This window comes from Malus sylvestris, chromosome 7, assembly GCF_916048215.2.
Source record: "Malus sylvestris chromosome 7, drMalSylv7.2, whole genome shotgun sequence".
NCBI lineage: Eukaryota > Viridiplantae > Streptophyta > Magnoliopsida > Rosales > Rosaceae > Malus > Malus sylvestris.
Window position 1 is genome coordinate 35,117,548 of NC_062266.1, and position 14,290 is coordinate 35,131,837.

The 14,290-nt window shown below is 41.1% G+C and overlaps 3 protein-coding genes across 6 annotated transcripts in view; all 3 read right to left on the bottom strand.

Moving 5' to 3' along the window:
- Positions 1–14,290, bottom strand: part of LOC126628717 (60S ribosomal protein L13-3) — a 95,242-nt gene that overhangs the window by 46,791 nt on the left and 34,161 nt on the right. The gene's annotated exons all lie outside the window — the stretch shown is intronic.
- Positions 109–1,792, bottom strand: LOC126628718 (gluconokinase-like). 2 transcript variants are annotated; one of them, XM_050298503.1, is made up of 4 exons: positions 1,518–1,792; positions 1,325–1,367; positions 727–806; positions 109–646 (listed from the first exon to the last, which is right to left on the bottom strand). In XM_050298503.1, the coding sequence occupies exons 1-4, from the start codon at positions 1,537–1,539 to the stop codon at positions 216–218; spliced, it is 576 nt and encodes a 191-aa protein (XP_050154460.1). In that variant the 5' UTR covers positions 1,540–1,792; the 3' UTR covers positions 109–215. The 2 variants fall into 2 exon arrangements, with proteins under 2 accessions (XP_050154460.1, XP_050154461.1); XM_050298504.1 differs by lacking the exons at positions 1,325–1,367; positions 1,518–1,792 and adding an exon at positions 1,074–1,309.
- LOC126628706 (altered inheritance rate of mitochondria protein 25-like) lies at positions 1,688–14,134 on the bottom strand. Of its 3 annotated transcripts, none has more exons than XM_050298489.1 (12): positions 13,834–14,134; positions 12,705–13,355; positions 12,269–12,355; positions 11,761–11,802; positions 11,616–11,660; positions 11,310–11,375; positions 11,155–11,211; positions 10,979–11,040; positions 10,734–10,854; positions 10,123–10,200; positions 9,921–10,027; positions 1,688–1,835 (listed from the first exon to the last, which is right to left on the bottom strand). In XM_050298489.1, exons 2-12 carry the CDS (start codon positions 13,305–13,307, stop codon positions 1,805–1,807), a joined length of 1,299 nt encoding a protein of 432 aa, XP_050154446.1. In that variant the 5' UTR covers positions 13,308–13,355; positions 13,834–14,134; the 3' UTR covers positions 1,688–1,804. The 3 variants fall into 3 exon arrangements, 2 of the variants coding, with proteins under 2 accessions (XP_050154446.1, XP_050154444.1); XR_007625523.1 differs by lacking the exon at positions 1,688–1,835 and adding an exon at positions 2,356–2,687 and having other exon boundaries at positions 9,768–10,027; positions 13,834–14,133; XM_050298487.1 differs by lacking the exon at positions 1,688–1,835 and adding an exon at positions 2,356–2,687.

Sequence of the window (14,290 nt, forward strand, 5' to 3'; positions counted from 1 at the left end):
TCTCTTTAAGTTGGATTCTTCTGCTACGTACGTTTCATTCGTACAGGTTTTTTTTCTAGCACTTGTGATGCTTTTTCCTGTCCATGGTTAAACCAGAAGAAAGAGACGGGAATAGGAATGCATCTTAACTGACGAAATACTCGGATTACACATCTGTAGAACGTTTTGAACCGGAAGAAATCTACAGTTTCGTACTAGGCTGCTGCTAAACAGGCCTAATGATTACAATTCTGAACTCCTAAATCGAAAAGCAATCTTTGAATGGTGTTTACAATTTCTTGAGGACTTAAAGCGGCATCAACTTTAAGTATTCCTTCAGAATCATCAATCTGAAGCAACCCCAACTGAGACTGCAAAAGTGCAGGTGACATGAAATGCTTCCCTTCCGCGATTCTTTTCTCTAATCTAGCAGCCAGCACCTCTGCCTGAGCATCCAACAAGACGAACTTCACCAAACTGGCGCAACTTCCCGATTTATAATTAGGGTCGGCAGATCTTAAAATTTCTCTGTATCGCTTCTGCAGAGCCGAACACCCAAGAATCACAGTTCCACCAGCGACCAACTTGTCTCTTACGCTATTTCGAAGTGTCTCAAGCCAAGGAATCCGGTCTTCTTCTGTGAGAGGGATCCCCTTACGCATCTTTTCTGATTACAGGAAGATAAAAGATCGATTAGAAACTAGAAAAGTTGCCAACATCGAATATAAGCTACACACCAGCACCTACCTTTGTTTGATTGAGGGTGGAAATCATCTGCATCTATAAAGCTAGAATTTATCTCTTTCGCCAGCATCTCACCTATCGTGCTGTTGAACAACACAACGGAATGCATAAGAAGCAGAAACTACAACATTCGAAGATCAAATATAAGAAACTGCAACTTTCTTAAGTGATGCCGTTATATCTAAATCCAATCACACCAAGGCATTTGAGAAAGTCACTAGGATCCAGTATGTGGTTGTGCTTCCGAAGATTGTTAGTTTTTTGTTTTCCATATACAAGCAAATATTGGCGCAATGGAAAGGTTAGTCCTGTGTGACCAAAAGGTGATGAGTTCGAGTCATGGAAACAACCTATTTGCAAAGCAAGGGTAAGGCTGCGGTAGATGTTTCTCCCCTGAACCTCTCAAAGCAAGGAGCTTGTTGGCTTGGCGTCGCCCCTTTTACAAGCAAATATTGGGGGAGGGGGAATCGAACTCAAGACCAAATGGAAGTTTGATAGGATTCTCGAAAACAAAAGATATGATGAACTCATGAATGCTACCATGTTACATGTATATATACAGAGAAATGACAAATAACAAAAGTTGAGATCAAAGGCTTACGATTTGCCAGCACCACTGACTCCCATGATCACAACAACCATCCCTGTACAATTCACAACCAAATTAACCAATCAACTTCACAAGACACGTATTGGAAATTAAATCCAATTTCCAAACAAACCCAGATACCAAAATTCTCCCAACTTCTACAAAAGAAATTTAAATTTTAAATTCAGCCAAAGCAAAGCAATACCTCCGCCAAGATCTGAAGCCATGTTCGTCGCGCTTACCGATCAAATGAATCTACAAAGAATGCTGCTTTTCTTGTTCAAACTTCATGAATCATATGCTGGTTGGTGAATTTACACGTGACGGCTCCCCTGCCCTCCTCTCTCACCTTTTGCTTTGTCTTTCTCACTCAAAAAGTCAACGTAAAATCTTGACGCAGCTTAATCATCACCGCTCGAATACAGAGACCGGAGGGGGGAGGGGAATTTGGAGGGAAGAATCCTACTCCGAATGCTATTGCTTTGTTGCCAGCTATGGAAATGTTTGGTAACGAGCACAAAGGCTGAAAATTTGACATTTAATGGTAACCACACGTTTGGTTTGATTTGCAGGAAGAGAAATGGTAAGAAAATTCTCATAAAAGTAGGACTATCGTTAGACTTTTTGCCACTTTTATGTGTTTGTATTTTAATTTTTTATAATATTAGCACAATAATTGATGTTAAAATATTAAATGGTATAGAATTCGTGGAGACTTCCACTTTAAGAGTCTCGTTAGCATTTCTCTTGCGGGATTCCGGAGGCCGAATAGTAAACACAATAGACGCCTCCTGATTGAATGATTGTGAAAGGTGCAACAAATTGCTTGAAGCCATCAGCCAGCTGGATTTTACACTTTGTCCTCAATAAATTATTTTCAAATTTGTCCTTTTTTTTTTTTTTTTTGTTATTTCTAATTTTACAGAAGTATAAGTTGATTCGAACTTGGTTGCTAAGAGCGGACATACTCCCCGAACTTGATATGCGTTTAGGGTTGGATGCAAGTCAAATATTGCCAATGTTGTTGAGATGTTGCTAGTTGGTATGATGTCGGAATTTGAAGTTAATAAGAAGTTTCTAATCGAGGATTAGAAAAATGATCCACTTTGAACACCAAGATATGCCAATTTACAATTCTTCCTCATTCATCATCACAGACAGGCACTTCACGACTTCAAGTACAATAATGTCTTCATAAATAAACAAGAAAAACAGCGTATCACCCGCGGAGTCGCCCGTCTAAAGCAGCCGGAAAGGCCTCGTCTTTGAGAGCCCTCGAATATTACGAACGAACACATAACCATATGGATTTTCTTCTTTTCGTCTGCATACAGCCAGCCACACCTATTCTCCTACTTCATAAAATGGCGATCCCCTGGAGCCGAAACAAGAACAACACGCACGCACAACACATACAAAAAACATCAGCCTGCATTTTCAACTCTCGTTCAATAGGCAACGAGGATAGAGATAGCATTCTAAGTACTGAAACAGTCTCCAAGACTCCAAGACATACATGGTATAAAGACTAAAAGAACATAAGATTTCGGGAAATTTGGAAAATCGTCAAAATTTAGGTCCCATGTCGAATTTTAGCCAACTCTTTTGATTTATGATAATCTTACCCTAAACCACATCTCTCTTCCCCTCTTCAAGCACTCTTATACCGCCAAGTTATTTTCCCCTCGCATCTCATCAACTGCATAAAGGATATGTATGAAGGAGCAAAGACTGCCGTAAGAACTCATGAAGGACAAACCGAAAGCTTTCCCATAACTGTAGGATTACATCAAGGCTCATCCTTAAGTCCTTACCTTTTTGCGTTGGTAATGGATGAGTTAACACGACATATTCAAGATGATATTCCTTGGTGTATGCTTTTCGCAGACGATATAGTGTTGATAGATGAAACTCAGGAAGGGGTAAATGCAAAGCTTAACCTTTGGAGAGAAGTGTTGGAATCTAAAGGTCTTCGCCTAAGCCGATCAAAGACAGAATATATGGAGTGCAAGTTCAGTGCAAATGGAGGCCAAAACGAGTTAGGGGTGAGGATCGGAGATCAAGAAATACCAAAGAGCGACCGTTTTCGTTACCTAGGATCTATCTTGCAAAAGAACGGAGAATTAGATGGAGATCTCAACCATAGAATACAAGCTGGATGGATGAAGTGGAAGAGTGCATCCGGCGTGTTGTGTGACCGCCGTATGCCACTGAAGCTCAAGGGAAAATTTTATAGGACGGCAATAAGGCCGGCGATGCTGTATGGCACAGAATGTTGGGCGGTGAAACATCAACACGTACACAAAATGAGTGTAGCGGAGATGAGGATGCTTCGTTGGATGTGTGGGCACACGAGAAATGATAAGATTAGGAATGAGGATATCCGGGGTAAAGTAGGAGTAGCCGAAATTGAAGGAAAGATGAGAGAAAATCGGTTACGGTGGTTTGGACATGTGCAAAGAAGGCCTACTGACGTTCCGATTAGAAGATGCGACTATGGGACAGAGGTTCAGGGCCGAAGGGGTAGAGGAAGACCTAGGAAAACTTTGGAAGAGACTCTAAGAAAAGACTTAGAGTACTTAGATCTAACGAAGGACATGACACAGGATCGAGCACAATGGCGTTCTAAGATTTATATAGCCGATCCCACTCAGTGACTTGGATTTTCCAAGTCTCCAACCGAGAAGTTTTCCTCACTCGGGAAATTAAGGGAACACTACCCCAACCTACATGCTCCACTCAGAAAGCTTCAACATACAAGCTTTAACAAAAGAAAATTCAAAGAACTTAGCGAAGAAGGCTTTGGTGTATTTAACACAATACGTTGAAATGAAGGAAAGCTTATTTATTGATATCCCCGATAAGCTACAAATATGTACATATACATGAGTCAAAATAAGCACACAAGAGGGAGCCTTCACAAAGGTTGCTTAGGAGAAGTCTCAGCAGTCGGTAGAGCCCCAGAAAGAGAAGGCACCGGAGGGGGATCATTTGGAGCCTCAGTACTGGACAGAACCCTAGAAGGAGGAGGCATCAGAGGTTGATCATTTGGAGCTTCATTACGCGGTACAGCCCCAGAAGACGAAGGCAATAAATGCCTTTGGAACAAACCCACAAATCTCTGATGATCAAGTAAAACCTGACCATCAGTTTCCTTCATCTGGTCAAGCTTCCTCTTCATGTTTGTAGCATAGTCATGTGCGAGCCGGTGCAACTGTTTATTCTCATGCTTGAGCCCTCTAATCTCCTGTTTGAGACTCATCACTTCAGCCGCCAATGATTCAACTTGGCGGGTTCGAGCAAATAGGCGTTGGGCCATATTAGACACAGAACCTGCACACTGAACACTGAGAGCCAGCGAATCCTTAACAGCTAACTCATCAGACCGTTTGGAAAGTAGTCTGTTATCTTTGGGAGTGAGAAGGTTCCTGGCCACCACCGCAGCGGTCATATCATTCTTCATCACGGAATCCCCAACGGTAAGAGGACCAGTAGGGGAGACGAAGGATGGGCGCCATATGTTGTCTGGAGAAGGCGGGGCTGCCTCTTCAACAAGGTTCAAGTCAAAACGACGGTCGGAGGGGCCAGACATTTTCAAAGGTGTTGAAGAGAGAAGAGGTCGGACAAATCAAGATCTTAGAAGTGCAAGAATGAAGCTTCTACTGGTGGAGATTCAAGTGTGCTTTGGAACTTAATGCCAGCCCCTATAAAAATCTGCACTCGACGAAGCTTCAGAAATCGAAGAGGCGCCTGCTCAGAAATCGAAGAGGCGTTTGCTTTCTCAAAAGCTGGGCTGCTTAGAGATCACGAGGGTTGATCTCAGAAATCGAAGAGGCATTTGCTTTCTCAAAAGTTGGGCTGCTCAAAGACCACGAAGGCCGATCTCAAAAATCGAAGAGGCGCTCGCTTTCTCAAAAGCTGGGCTCCCCAGAGACCACGAGGGCCGATCTCAGAAATCGAAGAGGCACCTACTTTTCCAGCCTTTTCCAGCCTTGTCAGCACCTGTCACACGCACACTCAGTTTTGCGGAAATTATGGGCATTCTGTCAAAGACTTCTGGGGAAGTAGAAAACACATGAATCTTACTGTTCAATCACCCACTTCTCACACGCAACAATAGCTCATGGGTACCACAGATAACTTTGCCAAAGTTCTCTGCCAAAGTTGAGCACGTGAAGCTTGCAGCTCCCACTACATCGCTCTGACCAAGAAGGGTAAAAGAATAGCAAAGAAACAGCACTAACAAAGTTTAGACCCATAAATTTTGAAGGTCTAGCTACCATATTATTACCCACAAGGGTAAAGGAACAGTACCACTGCTGGATAATTGGAAAGTCCCTGTGTGTCAACCTCTGTGCTTCGTGGCAAGGTAGACTAGCAAACATGCCCAACCTTTACTCACATTCGAGAAAACACTCCCAATAAGATTGCTTGCTCCAAAATCGAAGAGGCACCGTCCTCCGAATCTCGAGAGCCAGACTCCCAACATGACTACTTTCTTAAAAATCGAAGAGAGGGTAAAGGAACAGTACCATTGCTGGATAATTGGAAAGTCCCTGTGTGTCAACCTCTGTGCTTCGTGGCAAGGTAGACTAGCAAACATGCCAAACCTTTACTCACATTCGAGAAAACACTCCCAACAAGATTGCTTGCTCCAAAATCGAAGAGGCACCGCCCTCCGAATCTCGAGAGCCAGACTCCCAACATGATTACTTTCTCAAAAATCGAAGAGACACTGCTCCCCGAATCTCGAGAGCCAGACCCCCAGCATGATTGCTTTCTCAAAAATCGATGAGGCATCGTTCTCCGAATCAATCGAAGAGGCGCTCGCTTTCTCAAAAGATAGGCTGCTCAGAGACCACGAGGGCCGATCTCAGAAATCGAAGAGGCACCTACTTTTCAAGCCTTGTCAGCACCTGTCACACGCACACTCAGCTTTGCAGAAATTATGGGCATTCTGTCGAAGACTTCTGGTGAAGTAGAAAGCACATGAATCTTACTGTTCAATCACCCACTTCCCACACGCAACAATAGCTCATGGGTACCACAAATAACTTTGCCAAAGTTCTCTGCCAAAGTTGAGCACGTGAAGCTTGCAGCTCCCACTACATCGCTCTGACCAAGAAAGGTAAAAGAATAGCAAAGAAACAGCACTAACAAAAGTTTAGACACATAAATTTTGAAGGTCTAGCTACCATATTATTACCCACAACTGTAAAGGAACAGTACCACTGCTGGATAATTGGAAAGTCCCTGTGTGTCAACCTCTGTGCTTCGTGGCAAGGTAGACTAGCAAACATGCCCAACCTTTACTCACATTCGAGAAAACACTCCCAATAAGATTGCTTGCTTCAAAATCGAAGAGGCACCGTCCTCCGAATCTCGAGAGCCAGACTCCCAACATGACTACTTTCTCAAAATCGAAGAGAGGGTAAAGGAACAGTACCATTGCTGGATAATTGGAAAGTCTCTGTGTGTCAACCTTTGTGCTTCGTGGCAAGGTAGACTAGCAAACATGCCCAACCTTTACTCACATTCGAGACAACACTCCCAACAAGATTGCTTGCTCCAAAATCGAAGAGGCACCGCCCTCCGAATCTCGAGAGCCAGACTCCCAACATGATTACTTCCTCAAAAATCGAAGAGACACTGCTCTCCGAATCTCGAGAGTCATACCCCCAGCATGATTGCTTTCTCAAAAATCGAAGAGGCATCGTTCTCCGAATCTCGAGAGCCAGATACCACAGACCACTTTTTCAAAGTGCTCTGACAGAGTTAAAACATGTGAAACTGGCAGCTCCCACTACCGTGCTATGACCAAGCAGGGTAAAGGAATAGCATTACTACTTGTTGTTAGGGAGACTCCTATATATGTCGACCTCCATCCCCAACGGACAGGCAGACCTGCAAAAATGCTCAACCCTTCATCATATCTGAGAGGGCACTCCCAACGAAGCCTTTCGAAATATTCAGCTTTCTTTCCCCCCGATAATACCTCTGCAAACAAGCTATACTAGAGCAAGAATATCTCATATCATCAGGGTTAAAAGCAAGAGTATCCCATATCATGCTTTTTCCCTGTCTTTTTTTTGGCCTTGTTTTTACCTGCAAGACAAGGAGAAAGAGAGCAATCAGTCAGCACTTGGAATCAAGCTTCCAGCCAGGAACTGACTGCCTGGAACCCCTTACCTGATTACTTACCTGGCATTGCTCTCGAGTACTCATCTTCAACATCTTATGTTTCCAGGGAAGATTCCGCATCTGCTTGAGGAACAGATAGGGCAAGTGCGAAGGATACAAGGAAGCATGTGGAGACAAGCGTAACAGCACACGTGCCGATACATTCATTACTCTGTCAAAAGCAAAAGTATCCCATATCAGCAGGGTGAAACGTACTCTAGATTTGATGGACTTGTTTTGACCCTCAAATTCTTCAGTCGGCCTTATACTCTGGAGGAAACCAGAAAACCCTCCAGCTCAGTTCAAGAATAAGCCTGTGGAAAGTTACTTCTTCAAAAGCAAAAGTATCTCATATCATCTCTTCTCATTTTTCTTCTCTTTATCCTTCATGCTGCTGCAAGATGGGGAGAAGGTGAACAATCAGTCGGAGCTCTGATTGCTTACGTTGTTTGTCACCTCTTTCAGCAGACCCCCTAGCTCGGCGACTTGGGGGACTCCTACTACCTGGTTTGTATCGCGCTTGACCAAGCCTGAAACTACAAGTAAGCTTCAAGTGAAATTGATACATTACCTTGTGCATCTCCACCAGTTAAAGATACCACCCCTGGATGGAGGAAGAGTACTTCCAGAGAAGATGCCACATCTACCTATGAGACAGATAAGGCAAGTCAAGACGACACCACACTCCGATACTTAGAAGTTTCGTGATTACGAGATCATTCTCCCACAATATTTCCTAATGGCATTTGTACTAAATCATTCACTTGTACTCACTAAATGAGAGCTTGAACCTATGTACTTGTGTAAACCCTTCACAATTAATGAGAACTCTTCTATTCCGTGGACGTAGCCAATCTGGGTGAACCACGTACATCTTGTGTTTGCTTTCCTATCTCTATCCATTTATATACTTATCCACACTAATGACCGGAGCAATCTAGCGAAGCTCACAAAAAGCGATCGTTTTCGCTACCTAGGATCTATCTTGCAAGAGAACGGAGAATTAGATGGAGATCTCAACCATAGAATACGAGCTGGATGGAAAGAGTGCATCCGGCGTGTTGTGTGACCGTCGTAGGCCACTGAAGCTCAAGGGAAAATTTTATAGGACGGCAATAAGGCTAGCGATGTTGTATGGCACAGAATGTTGGGTGGTGAAACATCAACACGTACACAAAATGGGTGTAGCGGAGATGAGGATGCTTCGTGGGATGTGTGGGCACACGAGAAAGGATAAGATTGGGAATGAGGATATCCGAGGTAAAGTAGGAGTAACCGAAATTGTAGGAAATATGAGAGAAAATCGGCTCCGGTGATTTTGAACATGTGCAAAGAAGGCCGACTGACGCTCCGGTTCGAAGATGTGACTACGGGACAGAGGTTCAGGGCCGAAGGGGTAGAGGAAGACCTAGGACAACTTTGGAAGAGACTCTAAGAAAAGACGTAGAGTACTTGGATCTAACGGAGGACATGACACAAAACCGAGCGCAATGGCGTTCTAGGATTCATATAGCCGACCCCACTTAGTGGGAAAAGGCTTTGTTGTTGTTGTTGTTGTTGTATCTCATCAACTGCATCTTTCCTTCTCTTCTTCCCTACTGTCGTAATCCTTAGTACAAGATTATTATAAGCTATGTTGATTGTTTCTGTAGAGTAACATTTCAATTTAATTGTCGTGTGCAAATGACACGCTGTTTCTTCTTTACATGTTTTCGTATATTTACTGTTTTACAAAGTTTGCATCTTTATCGATCTATCAATGATCGACTGAGAAGTATCTAAAATTTTATACAAACACTACTGCTAGTTAATTGGGCGCCATGTGTTCCCGTTGTTGCAGACTTTTAAGTATCAAAGCTATGTTGATTCTTAATGCGTTTTCTCTTTCAGTAAAATCATAAAGTCTGTTCCTTCTATAGCTGAAGAGGTATACATACGCGCTGGAAGGATCGGAAGAGTTCAGAGGAGTATGTTGGGAAATATGGTACCAGTTATGGCGGTAGTTTGCGTAAGTAGATCAAGAAAATGGAAGTTGGTCGGCACTGAAGAGAATATAGAGGGGGTGGGGAAGGGGAAATGACAGAAAAGGAAATAAGTTTCTAATCATTAAGGTATCTGAGTACTTTCATGCCAACTTTCGGTAACAATTATCATAAGCCAAAACAGAAGGCCAAAATTATAGACAAAGCCAAATTTTGGCTATTTTTCCAAATTTCCCATAGATTTCAAAGATGGGACTATGAAAACACTGCAAAGATGACAGAAGTTGGAGTACCTGAGTCTATAGATCGGGACTTTCTAAATTTTTATGGCACACGCCAGTGATTCGTACCAAGTCAGGATGTACAGATACACACAAAGGTCTGAGCTAACAATGAACATTCTAGCCATGGTTTCTTAAGAAACAGTCATTTGGATTTTGGCTTACCATCCACCGTGTCTTGAGAAATAGTCGTTGTCCAACGATACAGCAAGAGCAACAGTTACAGCTCTCTCTAACAGAGTCAGTGGTCGAATGACTTCCAACTCATTAATCTGCCATAAAAGAATTAATGAGAAAAAGTAGCAAGAATATTAAATGGAATAAATCAAATCAAACAGAACATCGTTTTTCTGATTGGGTACTCTACCAATCTAGCAGAACCAGTAATGGAGCTGGCATCAGAACTCCCAAACCGAATCACATATTGCCCCGCATCAGTGAAAATCTGAATGATATGGAAGTATAGTAAAACATTAGTTGGTAAATCTACAACATAATTTGCAAACAATGCCACATAAAATCTAATAGCTTAACTGAAAAATACAAATATAAAAGATCTTTGGTAAAAGAAGATATACAGCATTAAGCTTTCTGGGTCTTCAATCCAACTAAATATCCCCAAGGGCATGTGTAGACCCTCCAATCCAGATGGCCGGCACAAACAACCGGAGGAGGCCCATAGGGTGTACACATCCGTGGGATCAAATATGATACCTTATGCCTTGAGGTTTAAGGAACCAATGAAAAAGAAAATTTGACAAAAAAAAAAAAATCCAAATATGCACATAAAAGACTGAACCAAAATTAAAAGATTCATAATTTGATAAGATCAAGTTTACCATAAATAATCACAAGATATCTAGGTCCCTAAATGCATCTTCCAAAACATAAAATACTTTCTTCATAAGATATTAATGGTGTATGTTTGACAGCAGTTATATACATTGATACAATGGAAAGAAAAAGAAGAAAACCAACCTCAAAGCCAAAACCCCTCCATTCACGATCAATCTCAGCCAAAACTTTGCTGTCAATGTCCTTCAAAGTAAAAGTCCAATGCCAGAAGCCAGGATTTTCTACAACTGCAAACTGCTTATTCCTACAACAACCATGTAGCATAAGGCAACAATGTGCAGTATAGGGCACTAACCTTGACTACATGAGGTAACTCATTCTGAATCAAATAAACACTGCATTAAAATAAAGTAGCATTTGGAAATTACCCTAGGTACAAATCATACACCCTCCTCCAAAGATGCCATCGTCTGTGAACCACACCGATTTCCTAGAAAGTAACAGATATCCAGCACCATCAACAATCTGAATGCTAATTCACATGCTCAACAATCTCTTTAACTGCTGTGGCGACCAATAGAAAAGTTATGTCAAGTTTTCCAACCTTACTGTTGATCTCTACATAAATTGAGCTGGTTATCCACCAAAAAGGCCTGCGAACCTAAATAAGACAAAATGAGAGATAAAACTGATATGTCAGTATATTCAAAATGCTTTTTTCCAACAAAAAAGACAAAAATAAATGCTCTATATCCTCACCCTAAAGAGCTCATTACCCATGGCATCAGTTACACAAGCAACAAAAGGGCGCCTGAGGCGAAGCAACTGAAAAATGAAAAGCAAACATCAGCACAGAAAAACCTCTATAAGATAACATAAAGCACAAGAAGCAATCAGCAGTCAAAAGGAGGTAATTTTATATTTGAATCAGCATATCAATAACATTCAAAATGAACATGATTAATATTCAAAATGAAGTAACTAAATAACTATGTCATGTTCAAGCTGCATAACTGTACATGAAAGAATATCAGCCAAAAATGTAAAGATTGGGTTAGAAAGTACCTGTCTACCAATAAACTGACTCTTCTCACGAATAAAACCAACAGGCTACAAAAAGAACATTGAGTAACAGGAAATGGTCCATTAGTTTAAAACCTAACTTCTTGTATGGGAACCAAGAGTGATGTGAACTAGAATGATTACTCACTGACTCTGGGTAGCACACATCCACTATTGCATACCGATTTTCCTGGAATTATGTCAAATACAATTATTAACCAGAGTACCACTAGAAGCAAGAAGACGAACTGAAAAATAAAATGCCCAATAAATGTCAGATAGAGTGAGAATGATATATATATATATATATATATATATATATATATATATATAGAGAGAGAGAGAGAGAGAGAGAGAGAGAGAGATGCTGAGACGAAGAATTCTACAAACTTTTACAACTGACTTGGTTCTCAAAAGATATGTGGAAAACACATCAGACCTATTAAATTTACAAAATATTTCCTGAACATTCAAGGCCAACAATTTGAGGGGAAGGGGGCAAACAGAAAGAAAACCAAGAGTTTTTAATAGAAGTCAACAGTTTTAGAACCAGCAAATATGTCAAGAACCGAAGCACATAACCTTAGCCTTCTGGCCATGACAATATGTACATGCACACTAGTCCCTGGAAGAACAATAATAGGGCAAAGAATCACCTGCTCAAATCCAAGAGTAAGATTTACCCACTCTATCTCCCTAGTAATCAGCAGATTTGATCTAGCAAGAAGAGGCATCACCTGGGCCTAAAAAATAAAACGAATGGCAAGTAAGACATTTTATGTTACTCAAACTAGGCACAACAAGGAATGACTTGGATACTAGAAAGTAGAGACTTAGAAGGATGAGCATAAGTAAAAAATTGTGGCAAACAATTATAGCATAGTTATATAAGCGAATGTCTCTAACAGCAGCAAAAATCACATTTCAGTTGCTACTCTTTAAGAACATACCATAGTTGAAAGTTTAAACAACGATACTTACTACAAAACAATACCATGGGAGCATGGCAAATTAGGTGATTGCATCTATGTGGATAAACTGACAAGCTGTAATTCTAAGAGTGGAAAAAGAAATAGGGAGCAAAAAATTGACCTCTTCTGGAGATTCTGGCTTCAGATATCCAGAGACGGATTGGCTTGGAGGCGGTTGCTTCATATCGGGTTCATCCTCATCAAAAGAGGCTGCTTGACTGAAGGGTGCACTTGGATACCATCCGTAGGATGAATAGTGGTACGGTGTTTGTTTACTATACTTCACAGCTTTCCCTCTTCCGTTTCTTTTAGACTGTTCCATTATCCTATCTGCAACCCAGAGCTGTATAAAGAAGTCCCTAGTCAACTCAGGATCACCACCACTACCAGCCTTGTGCCCAAACTGACGAGACAAAGATACCAGGCTCTGCTTTGACCACACAGAACTTCCATTAAACCTCGAAATTACATTTCTTGATCCCATCAACCTCTGCTCAGAATCTTGAACATCTTTCGCCACAGTAGCAACACAGCATCCATCCCGAGGCCATGAAGTAGAAGGTAAGTTTCCTCTTTGAGACTGAAAACCACAGCGGACCGGAATGCTTTCAATGTTGTCAGTAGCATTGTGACGGGGTTTTCTAGTATGACAGAATGAGGATCCACTTTTGGAATCTGCTGCACAAGTTTTGTAAATCTTGGTGGAAAACCTTGTCCAGTTCATCTATAATCTATTACAATTTCTTGAACTGACCGAACCCAAAGCATATATCTGCGTATGCAGATTACAGAATCACAATTATTATAAAAATAAACATAATTAACAGAAAATAAAGAATCTTTCGATGAAATTAGGCCAAAGAAAAGAAACTAAGCTAAAAATAACAATTAATTCCAATGCTTCATAATACATAATTAACAGAAACTAAAGACTTTCCATGAAATTAAGTAAAGAAAAGAAATAAGCAAAAAACCACAATTAATTAAAATGCTTAAGTGAACTTTCTGATGCTCTAATCATTATTTTCCATCGATTGTTTTCCATGAGATTACCAAAAGAAAGAAAATGAAACGCGTTAATCCCATAGCGCTTAACATATAATCCTCTGTGCAATAACAAACATTTAATTCAGAAAAAACCAAAGAATCGAAGAACGCAGGTCACATTTGATCGCAATAGATTTTGATCGTCAACATGTTATAAAGAAACACAACATTCTTGTGAACAGTATGGAGGAAGACGAACTCACCAATGCAGCTCTCTGTCTCTCTCCGATGAAGTTCCAAGCTTTCCCCGCTATCTTTCTCTCTCTCTCCCCGATGAAGTTCCAAGCTTTCCCGCTCTCTCTCTCTCTCTCTCTCCGATGAAGTTCCAAGCTTTCCCGCTCTCTCTAACTTCCTCTCTCTGCCTGCCTGTGAACGAGACAAAGACTGACGTTTTTGCATTCAGTGTGGTATTGAACCAGTCCGTGTCAACTGTAATTGATATATAAAAGCTGGCCCGAACCCAATATCGTTATTTCAGTGCCTACCGTCTAAATCAACCAGATTTGTAATCGAATTCTGAGAGAAATACCAAGACCGTAGTACTGAGTGGCTGATGGTTTCTTCTTTAATTCATTGTATCTTGAGTTTATTTTTTTTTCCTCTTTATGATGTTATTTCATAGTAGTAATATCGTTTGTATTAAAAATTTCTTTTTTACCT